The sequence below is a fragment of the Pygoscelis adeliae genome, unplaced genomic scaffold (genome assembly GCF_000699105.1).
Source record: "Pygoscelis adeliae isolate BGI_AS28 unplaced genomic scaffold, ASM69910v1 Scaffold172, whole genome shotgun sequence".
Lineage (NCBI taxonomy): Eukaryota > Metazoa > Chordata > Aves > Sphenisciformes > Spheniscidae > Pygoscelis > Pygoscelis adeliae.
This window is the reverse complement of record NW_008824338.1, coordinates 4,958,085-4,980,530: the sequence shown is the minus strand read 5'-3', so window position 1 is coordinate 4,980,530 and position 22,446 is coordinate 4,958,085. Positions and strand designations below refer to the sequence as shown.

Below are 22,446 nucleotides of genomic sequence, written 5' to 3'. Positions count from 1 at the left end.
ACGCAAAATTAAGGAAAATGGCGTTGCGTGCCATTCCTTGTGCTCAAGTGAGTTTGAGCGCCAACGATCAAAGGTGAAGGCCCTGACTCCGGCAAAGCATGAGCGTGATGGTCAGCTTGTGCTGAAACCCGTTCCCGTCACCCCAGACCTTGTTTCCCGGCACTGGGACCAGGGCGGCTGTGGCCGCAGCACAGGCACAGGGTTTCTCCAGCCTCCTGAGCACAGCCAGTGTGGCAGGCTTACCTGTCCCTTCCCAGTCACAAGGTAAAGCCCTGCACGGTGATAACGGTCAGTTATTCCATATTCCACGTATGAAAACATCGCCGATGTTTGTAACAGTTGCGTACGCCCTCCGCTGTAAGCATCAGGGCAGGCTGAGTCCCCTCACCACCCTCGCTCTTACAAACAGATGGGCCTCACGTACAAGTCATGTCTCAGTTGCATTTAGCTAACAAAAGCAACAATCAAAATCACCACTGCATCCACAAAGAATAATGAGGATTAGAGTCTCGTCCAGTGTGTCGGGAGGCTCATTTGCATTCCCTGATGTGGCTATTCCCCATTTTTCCATTTTATGAAAGGACCCCCCCAACGTCTTTCTGTCCCTAGGACAAGAGAGCTAAAAAGCTTTCGTTGATGGGGGGAGGGGAAGATCGTGTTCATCACATCTCCTTTATACATAATTCTTACACGTCATATACTTCTGCCACAATTATCATTTAATTTATGCCTCTCCAGAAAAATACACCAGTCGTCCCCATGGTCGCCCTGTTTATCACCTCCGGCTGCGGGAGCCGGTACCGGCCAGGTGCAAGGACAATGGCTGGCTATTCATTTCTCTGCACCAGCTGTTCCCCTCAGCATGCACCGCGTCTGGGTCCTGCTGATGACAACCCTGTTACGGCTGCTGCTGCTGCAAGTTTAATTTCATTTTAAGAGCTAATCCAGACTGATCATTCTGAAAGCGTGTGTGAGTATAGCGAGGGGTAAGTATATTTTATAGAAAGGCATATATTATAGAATAGCTTATAGGTCTGTGTGAGCTTTAGGGTTTTTTTCCCCAGACTCACAGGAGATGTGGGCTGGTATGATTAGATAACGCCAGGTAGTGAATCGCTACCCTGCTACCGGCGTCCACCGAATTCTGTGTTCCAGCATATGGGTCAAATCACGACTTAAGCCACCAGCGATAGCTGTCACGAGTCCAGTACCTGATAAAAGCGGGTGGATGCCAAAGAAGAGCCCGCAGCACATCTCAGCCCTACAAAGACCCCGAAGCCAGCAGAGCCCCTTTCCTTGGATCTGCTTGTGACCACAGGAGTTGGTCTGCACCAGCAGCTTAGAGGTCCTAGGGCAACGCTGCTTCCGGCTTTTTGTTATGTGGACCCCCAAACAAGGAGAAGGGAGGAGAGGGTGCTGGTGTTGAGGAGTTCATAATGAATTGATGGCACAGGAAAGAAAAGAAAATTTGCGTACTAAATGTCACAAGGCCTCTGAAGCCCGGATTGAGGATCCAGGTCCCAGTCATTTGCTTTCAGGAGCATGAAATCCATAGTTTCCCATTTAAAAAGCAAATAAGACTATCTCGGTCTTCAGGGAATTTCTGGTTCTGGTTTCAAGTTCTGCTGTTCACCAAAACGTTATCTGCGAAGTTTTTAAAAAATGCTTTGAACGAGACATTTTGTAACAAAAGGGGCGATACAATTTCCAGCTGTATGAAAACAATGCAAAAAAATGAGAAATTAAACTCAGAAAATCTTTTCTTAGCCTCGATGACGTCATTCACAGATCTCTTCCAACTAATTGTTTTTAAACTAATTTTTCAACTAACTGTTTTACTTCCAAACCTTTTTCATTAATATTAAATGGAGGCAAAACTGACTGTCTTATAGCTATGGCAGTTACATTTAACTTACATCAATGGAGATTTTCCTTCCCCACTTTCTTCTCCCAGCTCAGTCTATTATATTATCAGTCAAAATTCCCCACCGAAGAATGTACTTCTGCCTCTAAGATTTCTGCTCGCTTCCCTCCAACTGAGAGGAGGAATTTGCCAGTACTTTGACCCTTTTCTCTCTCCTAATCTAATCTGAGTCAGTAGATGCTAAAGGTAGCTTAGTTATTTCATATTTTTCCAGTTTTATCTGCTGCTAGTCTGTCATTCTTTGTGTAGACTCAGGTGTCTGCAGAATAGTGCATTCTGTTCTTCTACAGGCCAACAAAACAAGACGAATGGGATGCTGTAAATGCAGTAATAAAACCCCCAAATAAACGAAACTTTGAGAGACGTCACTCAAAAATAACTTCAATTCCAACAGACCCTGTATTAGTGACTCAAAATTGTGTACATAGCCAATTAAACCAGTAGTTCATGCTGAGATACAGAGATGGTGACTGCCGGATATTTTTTGTGAATATTGACTTTCCTTCCAGAAGATCTACATTCTCTTCCCAGCCATTCCACATGTTTATGGTGTGATGTTGAGAAAATCATCCTCTCTTCTTAGTTTAAAATTTCCCGTTCATTAGAATAAGGACGATGATACGGCTATCCTTTGTAAAATGCCTTGAAATCCATGGATTGAAGTCAAGCCTTAAACTGAAAAATCACCAGCAGTATGCATTTACAAAGCAACTTCTAAGAGCCTCAGAACACTATCCTGAAATTATACAAAAATGCATACATTAATTCAGGAGTGTTCTAATTAGATAAAGCTGTCTGAAAAGGCCGTATTCCTAGTTTATGGACAATTATCCTTTTTTTTTTTTTTAATTCCGTTTTAGCCCAAACCATACCAAACTCAGAAATTATTAATATTCCCTGCAAATGGGAAGTTCCAAGGGAAAAAAATAAAATAATCAGAAATACCAAGGAAGGATGGCTTCCAAAAGAAATTACATTCCTGAGTGAATCCTGCATTATAGACAATGGGTGGCTTGGGTAGGGGGTAAGAAGGAAAAGAAAATTAGTCTTGCAGGATGCCTGAAGAGAACCAGACATGGCTTGTGTATTTAAGTTACTCTTCCTTTTCTTTTTGTGTTTTAACCCTAACGCTTAGCCAAAATTCAAGGTTCTGTAGTCATTTTCTGTTAGGAAGAGAAATTAATGATAAGAGAGGCGGGTGTCTCTGACACAGCTCCACTTATTTACAAAAAATGTACAAAATCTTGTTTGCTTGAACAAGGCAGAAACCAGCATGCTGGAGACAGCTTCTCAGAAGGGGGTCCGGCGTGGCCAGCCGCCAACACTCAGCTCAGCAACATCCCAGGAGATTTTCCCAGCACCATCTTCCCATGCTTATTCATGCCGTAACTTATGCTTGGCTTTATCTCCTCCCTCTCGGGTATGCAGGTCCTCCTGGGCTGCCTGCACGGGGGCACCGTCCGGGCAGCGAGTGTTGCACCCTGAGGTCTCTCTCAGAGCCCCTGCTGCTGGGCGCAGCGTCGAATTAACAGAGTCCGCCTCAGATAATTTCAGAGAAAAGTTGAAAAAAAGCTCTCGGGGCAATCTGAAAGCTCAAAAAGGAGAAGATAAGAGAACCCACAACGTACTTTCTTCACCATAAAAGCTACAATTAACGTGAGGGCATTTGTTACTCTGGGCCTGGCTGCTGCTTTGAACGTCTGAGATGGGTGATTTTCAGGAGCAGACTCCATGAGGTAAAAATTCAGTACACTTTTGCCACAAGAAATAGTCGGGATGACGTGGGCAGGATGGGGATGGGTAAAGGTGATAAATAACTTAACGTAAAGGTGGTACACAGATGCCAACAGCATCTCCGCTTGGCACAGCCATCACTGCCAGACTCAACCTCCTCGCCATTCCTGTCACAGGCTGAAAGGTCTCTCTTACTGTAAGAAGTAGAAGTCTTTTTTTCAACTCCCAAAGGAGAAGTGGATCGTGTATCACAGACTCTCACACCAGGAAATGTGCATGAAGTCAATGTAAATTATAATAATGAAATTGTAGTTTATATGCAATTTCCAGCAGCAAAAAATCTGCTACAAGTCAGGAAGGAGGAACTAGAAAAAAAAATTGAGAGATCTTTTTCATCATCTAATTTGCCATCATTCCTTGATTTCTCCAAGTGGGCTCTGGGGTAGATCATTAAGGCTTCTTCCCTCTTTTCTGTAGTATAGACCTCTGCACTACAGAAAAGAGAAGCTGGCATTGGAACCTGTAGGGCTGCCACGAGCTCTAGCAATTCTAGGGAATCCATGGAGAATTTATGGAGGATAGCCCCAGGCACATGATCAAAAGAGCAGAGAGAGTGAAGGTGATGTTCAGTCTTTGGAAACACTAAGAATAGCTGAAGTTTCTTGGAAGAGCTGAGCTTTTTTTTTTCTAAGTTCCCTCATCTCTAACGAGCAAGAGTACTTCTGTCAGGTATTGAGTTTAGATTTAGATTGCAGTGTTGTTCACTACTCTGTTACAAAAGTCGAATAGATTTAATGTCCAGACCTGTAAATCCTTTGCAGTGAAATAGGAAAAAAAATGAAGCTACAGAATGAAGACCAGTTAATGGGAGTGTACACATGAACGGCCTGTAGGGTTTTCTCCTTAACTGCTGTGCTGGTTTATATTGTTGTAATCGCAATCTTGTTGTATTATGTTTCATTATATTCAAAGAATATTGTTACAATTAGATTAAAATTTGTCTTCATGGGAGGCATTGCCCTCACTGAAGGACAAGCTTGATATTCATGGGTAACCTGTAATGCAATTTGCCACCTACAGCTGCCAGCTCTTGTCCACTGGATCTTCGTCACCATGCACAGGGCCAGCCCAGAATCTGGAGAATGGTTAACAAGGTGATTTCAAAACACCCACATCTGCACTAAGCCTTCAAGTAAAAGACAAACAACCACCTTTGTGTGGGACTGAGGAAGGGAAAATCCAGGCACCTCCCTCCCTGGTTCAGGAAGAGTTGAAAGCAGCTGCTTCTGCTGGGGTTCATGCTCACGCTGCCGAGAGCAGCCCGAAGACAGCCTGCCCGGGGGGATGTGTGCACGCATTGCAACTAATCGTACTCTGAACAAAGGCCAATTAATCATCATTTCACCTTGCCAAGTAAGTAAATACTACTACCCTCATCTTACATACAGGAAAAACTAGTCATCCAGCTGCCACAGAAAGAGCTGGGGCCGGTGCCAGGACCAGGAAACGGGTATCCAAATTCTCCAGTGTGCTAGCTTTCATCCTGCTTCACTCAGGCAACAAAACTGATCTCCCATGGAGTCAGACTCGAGCTAGCTCCTCTGGAACAGGGGAAGGTAGCAGCCAGCCTGTCCTGATGTCCCATGGATCATCTGGGGCAGCCGGACCCTGCTCTTTGCCAGGACCACGATCCACTTCCTAACTTTTGGCTTCTTTTAACCTGTTCTTTGTTTGCTGAGAGGAGTTGGGGTCTTTAGGAGCCCCATGCGGTAGTTCTAGGGGCTTCTGGATGAAGCTTCTCATTAAAAAATAAAACCAACAACGTGGACTTCCCTTGAACTCGGAGGCATCACGGTAGGTGCTTCACAGGTCCCATAGCTGACTGTCCTTTTCAAAGGCAGACCAATACAAACTTCTTGCTCCTGTTGTTATAACTCAGTTCATCCTATAGACTCACTGCTTGTAGGCCCATGAGACTGCCTGTCTTGAAATATGCACACAGGTATTGTTCAGTTTGCAGCCCTTTCCTCTCACAACAGAAAGAAAATATAAAATATATACAAAGAAAGAAAATATAATAAATAAACAAACAATTTAAAAAACCCAACATCAAACTTAGCAGAGAAACAAGATGCTTGGCCAAACCTAGTTCTCTGGGGGAGCTGACAGTTGATTTATCCTACTAACACATCAGTAATTCTCTGTGCCACAAAAGAACTATGTGGTTCAGCTTGTTCGCTCTTGGGGTTGGTGCTGAAACCCCCTAGCCACATGCTCAGGAAGGGATCCTTTTATCAAAAAAGCTTTGCTCTTTGCACCACAAGTATTGTACGTAGCAGATATTGCCCTTCCATTATACGCTTGAATGGGGTTGACTGTAGTGATGTGGCAGCGATGTGCTGACAGCAGAATTTAGCCCCAGTTTGATGGGATAAGGCGAACACACAGATTTTGGCACTTACATTCAGGAGGGCTAATATTAAGGAGTAGGTCTCTGTGGACATCACTAGCTCAGTGGTAAAACTCTGCTGATCCAAATTCAAGAGATTAGTCTCAAAGAGGACATTGTATTAGGATGCTGGGAGAAAAGGAAAGAAGGGTTCAGAGGCTGAAGTCGCTGGCCCAGCAGTAGCAATTAGAGCTCACTAGAGTTCGGAGGCTACATATACCAGCGGGGACTCCAGCTGCATGGAGGGGAAACAAAAGTGCAGTAGAGCAAAAGGAATATGAGGAAGAGACAAGGATTTGAACCTGGCTGGAAGAGGCCATCTCCAGACACCTGGTGTGAGTGAAGGTGGTGTTTATGTGCACAAGGGTAGAGGGGACAGATTTTTTTGCTTGCAGCTGGTCAGGGAAGGCAATAAGCTCTGCCCTTTTCTTTCCAGAAAGTAAAAGGATAGCCTGTTCTGCATTTTAAAAAAAAGGAAAACAGGAGAATTTCCACACTGGACTGTTCTTACTCCACCTGTGCAAATACCTTTGTATCCATTGGCAACAAATCTGGAAGGTCCATCTGCTTCCAACCAACACACCAACACCCACTGATCCAACCTCACATGCTCTTACTCTATGTCCCCTCATTTTACCAGATCATAGAAAGGGAGGAGGAGGGAGAAATCCAGCGGATTTACTCTAATCCCTGAATGCAGCTTTGGACCTGCTTTGTAAGGTCTCAGAGCCACCCCCTTGTCTATATAAACAATACCCCATGCTGAACAAGTGATTCTGTACAGCCCATGGAGAAGAAAAAGGAGAGAAGAAAGGCTAGTGAGAAACAGAGACAGTATATAGTTTAGGGAAGCATAACATAATAGTGGCAGAGTTTCCATTTTATGCCAAAAAAAATCACACCAGCTTTCTTGGCTTTTTTACTAGAACTTGCTGAAGTTAAAAGGCAGAGAGTAGTTTTACAGACTCTGACATGTTTAGCCGAATGACAGAGCAAAAAGCTTGGGAAATACCTTTCACATTCGAATGTTCGAAATAATACATCCTGTGGTTTGTATCAGCCTGGCTTTCTACATGCCTAGGATTTAAATGTAAATCTTTGCCAAACATAAGGAATTTTAAGGGTGTTAATCATATAGCCCTTTTTACAGTGTGCGAAGTGATTTGAAGTCATTGGGGAGCATTAATACCTTGCGGGGAGACTTCCAGGTTAGAAGACTGCAGTTTGCAGCACTGCTAAGACATATAAATCACTTCAGCTACGGTGGAATGTGATGATTTGAAACCATTGGGTTTGGAAATGGAAAAAAGACGTGATCTTGAAAGATTCAAACCGCTTTGAATATGCTGAGCCCAATCCTACAGCTCTGATTGAGACATATTGAACAAACATCAAAGTACAAGCTGCAAGATCAAATACTTTCTGCTGGAAAACTTCCAGTAAAACTTACCCTTTCTAGCTCTGCATATATTTAGAAACACTGGGCCTAATTGTACAGCAGTTTGCACTTGGCGTAATCACCTGCTGGTGTGCAAACTGAGCACAAACACCTCTTCTGATCTAGCAATAATTGTACATCATTTTGCCATCTTCGTGAGGTGCAAAGCCACAGTGAACGAATGCTTTGTTCTGCAAGGAGAAAGAAGTTGGAGAGACAATTTTCTTGCTTCCACAAGATTGCCAGGCTATAATAAGCAGAAAAAGACGGAAAGATGAAGGATACCCACAAAATTGTGGAAGTTACATAAAATGGAAGTAGAAAAAGAATGGAAGCGCAGCAGCTTCCTTCCTACGAGCAACATCAGCCAGAGAGTAGGAAAACACTATCATCTTTACCATCTTGTCCTCTAACCTTGCTCACCGGCAGTCTTGAGGACTGGAGGGAAAACAGAGCTTGCATCCAGTTTATGTATTATTTATGCTGGACTTGCACTATCTGAGACCTAGTACTGTGCTAACAGGAAATGTTAAGAAAGGAAAGCTCTAAAAAGGGTTTAGGAACAAACAGCTGTCAATTGGTGATGCTCAGCAAGATGTAATTAGTGACACTGAATCAGACGGGATGTGTTTAAACATTACACTTGCTTCTAAAAGCCATTGTGTATCCACAGAGAAAAGAATAAAACACATTTCTAAGTTTACCAAATTTCTAAGCATACCAAAATTGTTATTCTGAAGAAGATGTTTCCCTGCCTTTTGCCATGACTTAGTTCAGCAGTAAGGATAATACAAGAGAGCAAACTGGACTTGTATGTGCAGGTTGTGAGGAGTTACATATTTAGCTTGATTAATATTTGTTATTGCAAAAGATAGCTGACCTTTTTGGGAGGAGCTCAGTTGCTACCTCTGCCTCATAGCAAGCCTTTGCAAGTCTGGAGGGGAGTGGTGACAAGTGCTCTGCTTGCCTTCCATGGAGCTCCATTCAAGCTTGGATGACAAACTGTTTTTCAGGTTGCTGTGGTCCTTCTGCCATCTGCATTTGCACCGCCAAGATCCTGCCAAAATCCTGCCAAAATAATTGAGCACGAGCCCTTCCAAAGGGGGAGGACGGAGTGTGCTACCAGGAACAATTCATATATGGATCCAGAGTGAGACCCTGCTTATCCATCTTCCTCACGGAGGACTTGTATGTATAAATGCTTATCGATATGGAGATAATGCTTATCAATACGTACATATTCTCGTACATACAGCACTTACATAATATGCTCCAGACTAAGGTTAAACACTCTAGAATAATAAATGACACCTTCCATGCAGCCTTAATTTGGTTCCTTGTGTACGTACAATGGAAGACAACCTTTAATTAAATGTTGTTCTTTTTTTTTTTCCACAGGGATCTTGTTGTATGGTGAGAACAGCGATAAGAAAAGAAGCAAGATTGGGAATTAATGAGGCTCCTTGCTTCATTTGCTCCGCCATGTAGGAAATGAAACTTCTGCAAAGAGCAAAAGGCAAGAGACTGCAGGAGAGAGCATGTCTTTTGGAATAAAGCAAGTGAATATTACAAAATAAAACTCAGTTGTGTCCCTGCCGCTGCTACAAACTTCCTCCCTGACCGTAGCCACAGTTCCCTCAGTCTGCTTCATGGACAGTGAATCGACGGTTTAGACACAACAGGGCAGAAAAGAAGTGTGCGAGTCAGTATAATGTGGGCCGACATTAGAGCACCTGGCAGCTTTGAAAATCTGAAAAGACCGAGCCTTTGTAAGAATAGGAAGGCACAGAAACAGGACATGACACCCAGTAGGATTAGGTACCTATTAATATCCTAACTCTATGTGACATGATATAGTTCTTCCATAATAGAAAATTCGCATTTGGCAAAATTCCTCTTGGGACAGTTTTTAAGCTCCACTCCAACACGTGAAACACACAAGTTTTCTGAAAGACCAGTTACTCTACTTGAAAACAACAACAGAAAGTACTTCCCCAGTTTTTCTTCCCGTTACCACCGGCACGTTAAATGACCTCATTTCGGAGGTGAGCCGAGGAATAGCTTAGCAGCTTCTTAGAAGGAATAAACCAAAGATTTGAAACCACCTGTGTAGTGATCCTGACCAGGAGACCACTGCGCATCAAGGAATCGGTCATCCACATCACAGCGAACCTGAGCAGTCCCAGGCCTGTGCTGTGCCGCGCCGCATGTCCAGCGTGGCCTTCAGCCTGCGTCGTGCTGCACAGATCCCTTGGCCGCGGGACAAACTCAGCCACCTCCTTATAACAGAGGAACCTGCGGGCAGCTCCCGCTTGGTACCAGCGATTATGCCACCTGCCTGGCCCTCCCTTTGTCTGAAAGCGCAGCGAAAAGTTCTCCTGCAAACATCTTTTAGGAATAGAGTTGTTTTCTTGTAAGGAAATTATTTAATAGCTCGAAGGACCAAAAAGGAGGAACCTCTCCTTGGAGAGATCTGCCATGGGAAAATCCATCTGGCGCCTGCCCGATGCTGCGCAAGCGCAGGGTGCCCAGCATCTGAAGGGACATAAGAATTATTCACTATCTATCTTCCTCTCTTTGTTCTATCTTATTAAAATGGCTATTTTATTACTCTATTTGTTGTTGGGCCTTTCTTTCTGAGATCCAGAAAGAGCTCTGCACCATCTTTCTCTCCATCTCTCTCTCTCTCACCTCACCACCACCCCTGGTGCAAAACAATGTCTTATATGGATTTTTTTTAAAACCTTTTGCTGTATTTGTGGAAAAAACTCTGACAAGAAAAAAATATTTGGAAAGCTACTAAATGTAAATTTAGATGATATTATCATTTGCACCATGACATCAGTAAAGCAGATGTTCCAGTCAGGACTGGGTTAGTGGTGCATAACATGCATGGACAAATTTTAAGAAACAATACTTCCTCTGGAGAGTTTCCACCAAAAAGCCCTGGTGCAACCTGGAAAGCCACAGGGGTGGACTCTGTGATCAGATGCCTTTACAAGAGCTTTTTCTAGGATTTATGGGCTAAGACCGCTCAAAAGGTTATTTTGTCTACCCGTTATGCAAAGATGGAGATATTTTGCAATGCAACAGGTAGGGTTATGCTGCTTGGGCTTTAGGGGATGGAAGAGAAAAAAGAGGGATGTAAAGCTGTTTAATTTAAATGTTTACCCTCGAGATATAAACTAAAACAAAAAAAGAGAGACCTGTAAAATGGACTGCTGTTGTTACAGAGACACAAACTCACACTTTACTTTCTCCAACGAGGGCAGAGTCAGTCACCCTTTTGGATACTCACCCAAAATGCCACATCTCAGAGCGGTGGGAGGTGGAGGCAGCATGCCCACCCCTCATACTGCAGACTGCCGACAGAGGAGGAGCTACGTGGGTTGTCTCCCAGGTGGAGACAGCAGTGTCCCCGGAGCGGAGCCCCGTCTTGCAACCATGGGCAGCACTGGGCTGAGCACCCAGCGGGACCTCAGGCTCACTCAGGAGTTTCAGCCTGGGCTTCTCCCCCAGGATTGCTGCCTTCCAGCAGCTGAGGGACCAGGTCACCCAGCAGTCTTCACACCTGTACTACCCCAGTGAACCTTTAAATCTGAAACACGTCTCATGCCAGGTGTATTTTTTTAAACAGTAATGTTAATGGGTTAAAATGGTAATATGAACCTCTCTCATGAAACAAATGTATCTGGAATATGATTGTATGTCCAAGCTGTGGCCTTGGTACCATCTGGTCAATGGTATGGTATCACTAACTACTGCGGTCATGAAGCCACAAGATCATGACGTTATGCCTGAATAGCTCACAGACTACCTGTGCTGGGGATGGGAACATGCATAAATAGGGAGTGCAGTGATGAGACCTGTGATTTTCACACTGTTTCCCCCCTTGCTTCTATAGCTACAGCCATATACATGGCTTGGTCCTGCGTGAACTGCCCCATTGACTCCTAAACATTTGCAAAAATAAAGGTCCTATGAAATGCAGAAATATTCTTAGAAATTTGATGCAAAAAAATGTATTTCTTTTGTGGCCTCACCTTAACCATAGAATACCCTCAGATTTTAGATTTAATAAAAACCTTGCCCTTGTACTGCAGACAGTGGCTTGGAAATATGACCTATTCACAGCCAGAAAAAAGGAAGGCAAAGAAAAAGCACCTCAAGCATTCTTTACAAAAGAACTTTCCAAAACCTCATCTTTACATCAGCCTCTTGATATTTTCGCAGCCTGACTCATAAAATGCTGAGTGTGTGTGGGAGAGGTAGAGTGGGAGTGAAGGGATGGCACTGCCATTTTAAAAATGATTATAAATAGATAAAATGCCAACTGTCTGCATTTTACTCTCAAGACATCATTTACTGGCCAAGATTATTGCCATATATATATAACTAATAATGCAAAGATGATTAGTTTTGTTTCTTAAATTTAAGGGAGTGTCATAAGACTTGACAGCAACACATGCAACTTGCAAGGTACGTCTCAAGTCAGGATTTTTCTAGACAGTTTCAGTGATGTGTCTTTTTTTAAAAATGGAGATTATCAACATAGCAATTTAAAATACGTGCTTGCATGATCGCTAGCAGTCTGCAATAAAACAGGATTGCAATAAAACAAAAATTCGCAGTATCATTTACTTTGCACTGTTTTTACCATTTACTTCCTCTTGCTTCTGCTGAAGTGAATTGGTTTCGTTTTCCCTTCTGCAGAAGCCCAGGGCACGTTTCACCCCTGGCTTTCATCCACCGCCACATCCTGCCAGCACTCGAGCTGCAGGGCGTGGAGGGGAAGGTCTGACTTTGACATCCAAATGCAAAGCCTACAGTCTTTGACTGTTTTAAAAATGTAAGGGAAGCATGTTTGTTACAGGCCTAGACTTAGCAATGACAGTGGGACTGTGGTATTGCCATTTTTTTAATGGCAATAAAAATTTCATTTTCTGGGCTGCATATTGTTATACTTTTAAGATGAGATTTGTTCAGTAATGTCAACAAAGCTGTCAAGACCCTTACTAGGGTGCACATCTATGAATGGGGTCCCAAGCATGATTGGGAGCTCTTTTTCTCACTGTGCAAGGTATTTGGAAGGGAACCAAGCTGATGTGTGCTACAAACTTATGGGTCACTTCCAACTTGAGATATTCTATGATTCTGTAAACTGCCAAATGTGTTTATAGAGAAGAAAACAATTCTGAGAAGTCCCACTACGGCAGTTCCCCGCTATCAGGCCAGCTGGCTGGGCTTGCTTCGCTGTAACACAATACAAATGTAAGCACACAGAGTGTGCATTGTTTTCCACATCACAAAGTAAGACGCAGGTTAGGGAATCCCAATCTTGGCTCTGAGCAAACTGTTCAGCCTCCGTGTTGCTAACACAGAAGCACAGACCAACTTCCCAAGGAGCCCGAGGCACAGTTTTTGACACCGTGATTTCTCTTCATCTGCTGACATGTTTTTCAGCACACCACGTGCCATGCAGGGGGTAAGCACGCAGGGCGGTGTAGCAGCAATTTGCGCCCACTTGCTGCAGATGCTCCCACCCTCTTCAAGCCAGATCCATTTGCCAAGATAACAAAAGGTCTCTTAGTGGACTCTTACAAAGAAAATTACAGACATTTCTGTACAGGGCTGAGGACTACTCAGTGTCCATGCTTCCCAGGACAGATCCTGGGGGAGTTTAGGCATGAGAATGTGCTGATCCCCTGTGGACGTAAGTCTGAGACAGTCGCCTTGGTGTTCAGCGCAGACAAGGCGGCAATGCCTCTGGGTATATGGAGGCTTGCATGATTTTAGGTTCCTAGCAAAGTTTTCCAGTCAAACCTTAGATGCCTGTGGACTTGGAGCTACCTGAGTACCTTGCAGATGTTGTGAATCGCATACTTGAATTCAGGTACTCAAATGCCACGGAAGGTACCTATAATGCAATTATTTCCATCCTTGGATCTTGACTTCTGTGTCAGCTGCTACATAGTGTTGAACTCCTGCCGAACATTGGCGTCTTCAACTGCTCTTGCCTTTATGTCTTTCTTTTTTCTAAGAAAACTGAAAGTAGATTACCAAGAAAATCATACTGTGCTCCAAAATACAACTTTATAAAGGAAGCTTTTTAGAACATTAGCTACAGAGACAGACCAAGGTCTCTTGACTAATAAAGACCTGGCAATAATATGTCTTCTATCACCAAAGCTTCACAAAAGACCTAATTCTACAAGATATAAACTCTCAAATATTATAATGTGATCTTCTGTAGCATTTAGCAGACTTAGCAAAGACCAGAAAATGCAGCTCACTACATTCCCATTCAAACATAATTGTCATTTACTGAGTGTTTCCCCACTGGGAAAAAATAGTCAGGTTTTCAGTACATGTTGTACCAATATGTATGCATAATATGCACATACAAATATATGGTACATACTATTGTGGTCTCTGGAGAACAGCTTTAAGCATGGTAAGGTGGCCTTAAGACTTTTAGTGTCACTCAGCTTGCAGTGGTTGTGCAGGAATAAGCTCCAAAAAGGAGCAAGGTCATGGACATAATGCTGCTATATTTGTGAAAATGCTGTACCAGAAAATGCCCAGGTCTGACTCTAAGCATTTCTCTGAAAGAAGGTTTGGTCTGGATCTGATCTGACAAGACTCTGGAGTGTGTTTGCAGATCGCACTACTCCCTCCCCAGGTACCAGCCTGGTATTTAAACTCCCCATGTCGCTCAGGTGCTCTGGCAGAGATAAGCATAATCTGTGATGACATCTAGGCTACACTGCAAGATAATGCTTCTTCTGGTGCATCACACAAAACACCTGCCAGGAGACTAGCTTCAGCTGCTTAAATATGCATCTACAGTGCATTTGTGGCTAAAGCTGTACTCAGAGTGGCAGAACTAAACTGAAATGCCACCCTCAGGAAAACTTTATTAGAACAATTTCACATTAAGCAGTTTATGTAACTAGCTCTTAAATACACTGGCTTTCTAGAAACACTGTCAAGCACCTATCTTTAACTAACCCATTCAGCTTTTTTTTGAAGAAAGGAGTACCTGGAAATATTGACTGTACAGATTCCTTGAAATCATTGCACTGGAGCAACTCTTCAACCTGCTATTGATTTTCTTTGTGAATGCCATTTCAGATCAAAATGCTGAAGATAAGTTGCCTTGAAAATCAAATTCTTAGGAGATCTAGGTTGTTATGGGTGCTGGACCTTTGAGCAAAGGCAGACCATTGCTTTTTAGCGTCACCTATAGCATTAACAGTCTTGACTTGGATCCCATCTACGTGTATTGGAGAGCACTAAGCGGTTCTTTTGTCTTTTTCTCTGGTATGTAATAAATGCACCAAAGGGGACAGTTTGGGTCTTTTTCATAAGCTTAATGGGCAGTTTCCAAAGTAAAAATGGGCTGGTCTGCAGGGAAGCAGAAAAAAACCCAGAGTATTCTGGCATATATCATCATCTTTTGGGTTGCAAAACAAAGTATGTCATACTGACTTTTGTCCTGAAAGGTATTCAAGGCTTAAATATGTCACTGGGTCACCAAACTCATATTCTTCAACCTAGCCAGATCACCTGTTCCAAATAGCTGTCAGAGCACGGAAACATATTTTTTGGTCTCAGGGGTTCATTTCCCTTCAAATTGCTTTGTTCATATTTAGTTCTACCCTTTGTGGCTGGCTTTGGAATGAATCGCTTTCTTACACATCAGAAAAAAAGATCCATTACAGACCAAATGTCCCATATTTGCTTGAGAAGGACATGAACAAGGACACGAATTTTGCAAAATTATTGACTTTGCCAGCTTCCAAAAGAGCTTGTTAGGTTTCTTTGCTTTTTTTTTTTTTTAAGTCCTTGAAACCATGATTCCCATAATACAATTACCAGACAGAGGATTTTCAGGCAATACCGAACATGAATTATGCTGCAGGGTGTAGACCAAACCTTTAGGACTGTTCTTTTATACTAGGTGGAGGTGGTAGAAAGATATCATTAATGGTTAGTGTTTTGATATGGAGCCATAAGGCCAGTCCTGCGGCATTCATTGGTTCATGCCACATCACCTTAGCAAAAGCTCTGCAACTGTTTAAACATGCTTAATAGTCACTTTGTGCTGCTGGAGTAGAAGAGAATCTCAGCCTATTTCTGAAACATCCAACTATTTTTAAATAAAACTGCTAAGTGTCAGTGGCAATATAACCAGTTTTCAGCATGTAAGAACTTCCTGCTCCTCTTACTCTTGTTCTTTCATTCAAGTGGTTTTTTGTAACAAAGAAACTAAGTAAAGATAACCAACTTTACACAGATATGAATAGCAAAAGTGACATTGCTGTCACCAAGAGAAATCCCTTGAAGCGGAAAGAACACCTCCAGCAAAGCTTTGGAGGGGACATGAGAAACAAGCAAAACAAAACATGCATTTTCAAAATTCATTCCAACATGAAAGAGGCATGGAAAAGACATAGCATACATTTCAACCCTTCCTGTGCTCAAGTTCCCAGCAAAAACGTACGCTCACAAGAGAAATAGCTGTGAAGTTTAAGATGTTACCACCTCTCGCCAGAGGTTACGCAAACCTGCGCCTCAGCACCTTCACAGCTCAGTCAAAACTGCTTTGAAAAGCACATTTATCTCCAGTCACTGGATTTTGCATGGCAACAGCTGAGGTGAGGTAAGTGTATACACTCCACTCCCATCAGTTTCTCTAACAGTCCCTGCTGAAGACATATAGTGGTAACACCTTAAATTGTACCAGCTAGATTTGCCCTGGAGCTCATCTAACCTTTCTTCAGGGTTCCACCATGTTCTCAGAGCTTACGTAGATAGAGACCGAATTAGCTAAGCTACTCTTTCACTGACCTCCCAGCATTATTATTGGCAGGTAACCGCTCTACTGACCATTCTTTTATGCTGTTGTCAAAAATCTCTGTATCTTCCTACTTCCCAGCAGTCAGGAGAATGACTTGCTATTTTGGAATCACTGGCGCTCCTGGCTGACCTACAAACTTCCTTCAGACCCATGGCTGGCAAGGTCATGAACCCATCACAGGGGACTGCTGATTGTCTTAGTGTTTACAAAAATAGGTAATGCCTTCCCCATAGTTAGCTTTTCTATTATTGTATCAAGCGCTCCAGGAACTACACCTTGTGTCCAGGCCATTTGCTGTGGTAATTATTTCCTTAACAGAGGCGTGGTCCCATGCATGTGAAGTGATGTTAGTATCTGATTTTCTCTGCAAAAAAAAAAAAATTAAGTCATCAGTGCTTGTATATAACCTGAAGTGAAGAAGCCTACACAATTCTGGGGCCAGCAGACACATCAAGCGTTGCACTGAGGGCAAGTTTGTGGATATACATCCTCGTTCATGTTGTTCCTCTTCTGCTTTCAGAAACAGAGGGAAAGCAAATCTCAACTCCCTCGGGCAGCACACAGTCACACACTCTCCTCCGGTTGTTACAAATTTGTTTTAGTTCCAAGTTTCTCTGTCTCTTTCTACACGATGTTCCCAGAAGCTCCGAATACATTTATGAGCATTGTTAAGAGGATAAATCCAAAATGAGACATACAGGTCTCTTCATAGTCCCGTCTCAGCTCCCAACCCAGCACCAAGCCTTAAATTTACTAGTACCTAAATTTTCAAGATGGAGGCCCCTTCAGTGCTTTGAAGAGCTGTCATGAACATGCACAGAGAACTATATCCTGGCTGGGGCAGGCTGGTGCCCTCCCATACCAAAACCAGCATCTCAGACAATCACAAAGCACTCAGTATCTGTCAGCATACTCAGGCTGTCCTGTGAGCCCAGACAATGACTCAGGCTGTCGACAAAACAGAGGCAGAGGAAAACACAACTGTGGTTATCTGGTAACGCAGAGCTGTCTGGTCTCACCCCCAATGCAGAATGATTGGCCTCAGTCCTCCTTCTTTCTACCTGCGGAGCTCAGGGGTGCGGGCACTTGCCAGCTCAGGTCTGGAAGCAGAACAGCTGCATTGGAGTGACAGGGCACTGGAGCCAGTAAGCTGGGCTGAGCTCCTACTCCGCTTCTGAGCTCCAGCTGGCTTGGACCCAGACAGCTCTAGTTTCTCTGTGTATCACTTCCCTGCTCTCCAGATTCTGGGGCCAGCACAGGCAGAGGCAGCCCAGATCTGTTTGCACACAGGATTTGAGTTGTTTTCCTGTTGCGCAAAGCAGAGCAAACAAAGATGAAAGGGGCAGCAGCTGGAATTACACAGCTTTGTAGAGATTCCATAACCGTGCGTGCATTTCCTGTATCTGGAAATAAGGAGACACTTTTCAAGCATTTTGCACTTGTAAAAGGCTGCTAACTAAGGGGAAATTCACCCATCCTGCAACTTTAAGATCTGCAGCTGCAGAGCGGAAGCACAGAGCAGTAAGCAGTTTGCTTACCCACTGCTGCTTTCCCCATGCAGCAACTCTTTCTCCCTACTGGAAGGAGCATTTTTGCCAGCTAAGAATTAGCAGTAAGCTAGAAAACAATCAAAAGGGCTTTTTTTCCTTCTCTCCCATTTTTTGCCTGGAGTGATTTAGAGAAAGTATGATTTCTGTGAGGAAAATAATCACAACCTGAAGCTGCTGTACCATCTTCTGGGTAACGCTGCATGAAAGCATTCAGGGAGCTTCTCACCCACTTCCTTCAACAGTCTGGAGGACAACAAAATGAAAGCATATTACACTGCCAGAGACGAATGTGGTACATCTATCATTCGTGGCTTTTTGTGCCACTCCGAAGGACAGTCATTCTTCAAGTGAATCATGCTGCAAAATTATTTCTATCTCATTGCCATGCTTTCTGTACAGTTACTTAACTATGTTCTTTACAGGAATTCAGTTTGCTTTCATTTCAGATTGCAAATAAGAAGAGAAACAACAGCAATAAGAATTATATAAATTTAAGTATGTGTTTTTATTTTATACTTTCATGGCACATTTTGATTTGTAAACATTAAATTACCAGACCCCTTCTCCATAAGTTGAAAATAACCACCAGACATTTGAGAGCATTACCTGAGATTTAAAAAAAAAAAAAAAGAGAGAGAGATCTGGCATCTTTTACCTTACTCACATACAGTACCATTTTAGGAAAAATTACAAAAGGGAATGTTTTCCAAAATAGGACAGTTTCCTTTTGACTATAAAGATATAGAAAATACATCAAAATGCCTTAGAATGATCAGCCTTATTCAGAGGATGTTGCAAGACACTGGCTCAAACAATTCTACTAATGCATAGCTGAAACACTGCATCAGTCCTGCAGTAGCATGATATCAACGTTGTCATGAACACCTTGTAAAAGTAGCTCTCCTTGATAAGTGACAATCTTCCGTCGTTTTGCAGCCTTAAGAGTTCCCACGAGGGCTTCAAAGAGGTTGGCACACTTTTCATCAGCAAAGAGCACACCAAATTTCACGCTCACTTGTCCATCAGCATCTAAATCAAAGATACAACATGAAAACACATGCAGATTTTCTTTGAGTTAGGAAATTACTGGGGAAACAAAGCGACATGCAGTCAGAATGTTGAAAGTAAACCCCATGGTGTTTCCCATTTTATTGGAGAACATATTATGAATGCTGATCATAAATAGTAGGTAAAAACTCCTGCCTGGTATGACATTCCCTTTTTTCCAGAGACTCATATCAAGAACCACATATCTGCTACGTTTGTTTTTACTGATGACTTTCTGAAACCTATGACCAGCACAGGCTACTGACCCTCTTCAGAGCATAAGGAGGAAATTAGTTTTAAATACTTAAAATGTTAAAATATTTTTTCAGTTAGTTTTTTTTCACTTACGAATATTTAAGGTCCACATTGAAAAAGGTGCAATGTGAGTTCATTTCTCACACAAAGCAAGAATTTTAAAGTATATGTTAAGGTTAGCTAGGTTATTGCTAAAAGGCAGATGCAGTCATACAAAATGCAAGATGTATCCATTTAGGCTTTGAAAGACAAACGGAACTGAATGAAATTGCATCAGAACTGAAATATACGAGCAGGTAGCACATCCACAAATTGCAAAAACATGTGTAAAGTAAGAGGAGTTTTAACAATGAAAAACAATCTTCAGAGAAAAGGCTACCTTCTAAGCAAGTTTAAGGAAGGTTGTATCCACCTGTAACTCCTGGATTAGTTTTAGGCATACAGATCAATTCCTTCCAAATAATACTATGATGAACAGAATTGAAGTGTATGAATTCTGAAGTTCAGAAGTTACCAAGGAAGGAGCAGAAGGAAAAGGTGCAACTTTCTTCTTTGATGGCTGTAGCAAGTATTGGAAGTCTAAAGAAAAGGGTAATTTTGCAGTTGATTTTAGTGGGAGTGGGATTTCAGGCCTACATCCTCTGTGCTACAGAGGCTTAAATGTTTAACGTCATAACAGAACTACTTCGGAGGATGGGACACAGGGAGTACCATACAGTCCAACATTAAGTATATATGCAAATTTTCAGGTTACCTGAGCCTGCTTAATTAAATTCTCCAAGTTCATCGGTTGATATAACATGACTACATATGTATGACATGTATGCCATATACATACATGTATGTATAACATGATTACATCTGTATGGTCAGAGATATTACAATACTTACTTTTGGTTCCCAGCCGCCGAATCTCCTCAACTAAGAGGCTAATTTCATGTTCCACATTCATTGTGGTCTAAAAAGTAAAATAAATTTTGACAAAGTTATCAGGAGACCTGTAAAAGCTTTGTGCTGTCCTGGCCTGTTCTCAGTTCATCAGGAATGTCACAGCGCTTTGTAAATCCCAGTAGCCTGGAGCCAAATGGCTACAGGATAATCCGAGATTTCAGTCTTGAACGGATAAAAAGCCTCCACACCTCCACATTTAAGGGGAAGTGAACTAAAACTACAACCTCGGTATATTCTAAACACAAATATAAGGAGCTAATCTCAAAATATGAAAAATATGGGAAGGTCGGGGCGGGGTGTTTGTTTTAAAGAATGAGCTTAGGCTGGCACAGAACCAGAGCATCCTCGTAATGTCACAGGTCTTCAGGGGCTTTGCAACTTTCTATCAATGCCCTCAATAAAAATGGAACATCTTCCTTTAAATTCCTCTCTGGGATACGTGGTAGATTTGTTTTTTTTAAACCACACCACAGCTTTCCACTTATCCTGGCAAGGTATCGCAGACATCCAGCTGGTTACAGCAGGTCGACGCACGCGGTGCCTTAAAGGGCAGCAGCTACCACACGCCTGCTACTGAGAGCGGAACCGAACCAGAGACAAACTATACAAGTGTCCCGAGAAGGCCAACATTTCTTTCCATTCATAGTGATCCCGAGGAACTGCTACACCGCCAAACATATCCTGTGCATCTCTTTGCTGTGAAAGAGGGCAATTTTCACCAATGTGCGCCAACACCCTGCAACAGTTTAGCCATACGCAACTTAGTAGATGGCAACGCTACAGTCGCACAAGACACTATTTGGCTACAAAGCGTCCGCGGTTAATAACTGCAGGCACCTGAAAGGTGTTTTGGGATCTATGCTATGCAAAGCGGCATCAACACAATGAAACCTTTAAATGTGAAAGTCCTTGAGCAAAAACTGGCATCAAGGTAAGCACAAGAAACTGGGCCCCGCAGCCAAAGCAAAGTGTCAAATGCAGCTTCCACCAGGTGCTAACAATGCAGCCTGGAACAAAAGCTACAGAGAGAGCTTCTGGAGCTGAGCACTGTCCGGAAGGGGCTCCATGAGCACTGAGACTGCCTATTGTTCAAGAAACCAGGATTTCTGCACCGATACGGTAAGCGAGCCGAGTTAAAAAATTGACATCTGGATGCACGACAAACTCTTCCCAAGAGAAAAGCTTCCCTTCCTTCCTTTTTTTATTGAGTTAAAATAGTAAGAGCGACATAGTTCCACCTCCTGACCCCTCACGATTTATTCAAGAGGCAAAAAAACTTTGTAACAGAGTCTGATTTTCAGATCCCAAATTCACTTGCAAAAACCTGTCTTTTTAACATGGAAAACTGAGCAAGCTCAGTATCAGCGTGGGTTTCAGGCCAAGCCCCCTCCAAACCACAGGTTCATCCCTAACGCGTGGTAACAACAAACACTCACCCAAGCGGACCCTGCCAGACTGACACGTAACACTGCAACAGGACGCGCTGCCGCGGCACCACCTCTGCAAAGCTGCCTCAGAAGGGCATGGCAACAGGACTGCAGAATTTTAATCGCCTTAGATGAATTCTACGAACTTTTAGATTTTCTTTAACTCAGCACTAAATACAGCGTTACAAGTCACTGAGCAAAATATGACCCATCTACCAGAAAGCGTACACTGTCATTATTAATTTGTCAAACTGCGAATTTTAATATCGGTCATTACAATAGCGTAATTAGCTTCTCTTGAAAGATGCTCTTCTCACTTTAAAGGCTTTTTTGCTTTAACTTTTAACTCTTTAAATTCACGTTAATTTAAAATTCTTTTCCATCATGCACACACCCCGTCAATTTAAATAGCAACATTTAGAATTTAAAAAACCCTCTACATTATTATGCAACACTTCTGAGATCAGAGAACCGTGACTGTGTAAGGAGTAAGAAGGGATTCTAGGTATTTTAAGAACACTTAAATATTTACTTTATATTGTCATACACTCGACACACCAACCACCAAAAGCGCATGCCAACTATAAAACTCCGATACTTCTGATGCCGATACATTGCTGGAAGCCAGCATGATTTTTCAGTACGTAGTACGAAAGCTAAACTTCTCTTTGTTTGCTGGAAATTCACCTAACCGTTATTTAGCACAAATACACCTTTGTAACCAACCGCACCGACCTCTCCCGTTGCAGATACTGAAAATACCTGAGAAGATGGCTCCCCGGCGGGCCCGCGTTTGGAGGCAGAGCGC

At 42.8% G+C, this 22,446-nt stretch overlaps 1 protein-coding gene across 1 annotated transcript; it reads right to left on the bottom strand.

The window, feature by feature from the left end:
• Positions 1-18,439: 18,439 nt before the first annotated feature.
• On the bottom strand, positions 18,440-20,213 carry ABRACL (ABRA C-terminal like). Its single transcript, XM_009319101.1, has 2 exons — positions 20,152-20,213; positions 18,440-18,987 (listed from the first exon to the last, which is right to left on the bottom strand). The coding sequence occupies exons 1-2, from the start codon at positions 20,210-20,212 to the stop codon at positions 18,803-18,805; spliced, it is 246 nt and encodes an 81-aa protein (XP_009317376.1). The 5' UTR covers position 20,213; the 3' UTR covers positions 18,440-18,802.
• Positions 20,214-22,446: the final 2,233 nt, after the last annotated feature.

Excerpts from the sequence above, each read along its gene's own strand:
- ABRACL (XM_009319101.1), bottom strand. The coding sequence starts at position 20,212 with ATGAATGTGGAACATGAAATTAGCCTCTTAGTTGAGGAGATTCGGCGG. Across the intron at positions 18,988-20,151 it reads TCGGCGGCTGGGAACCAAAA|ATGCTGATGGACAAGTGAGC; the intron begins GTAAGTATTGTA and ends TCTTTGATTTAG.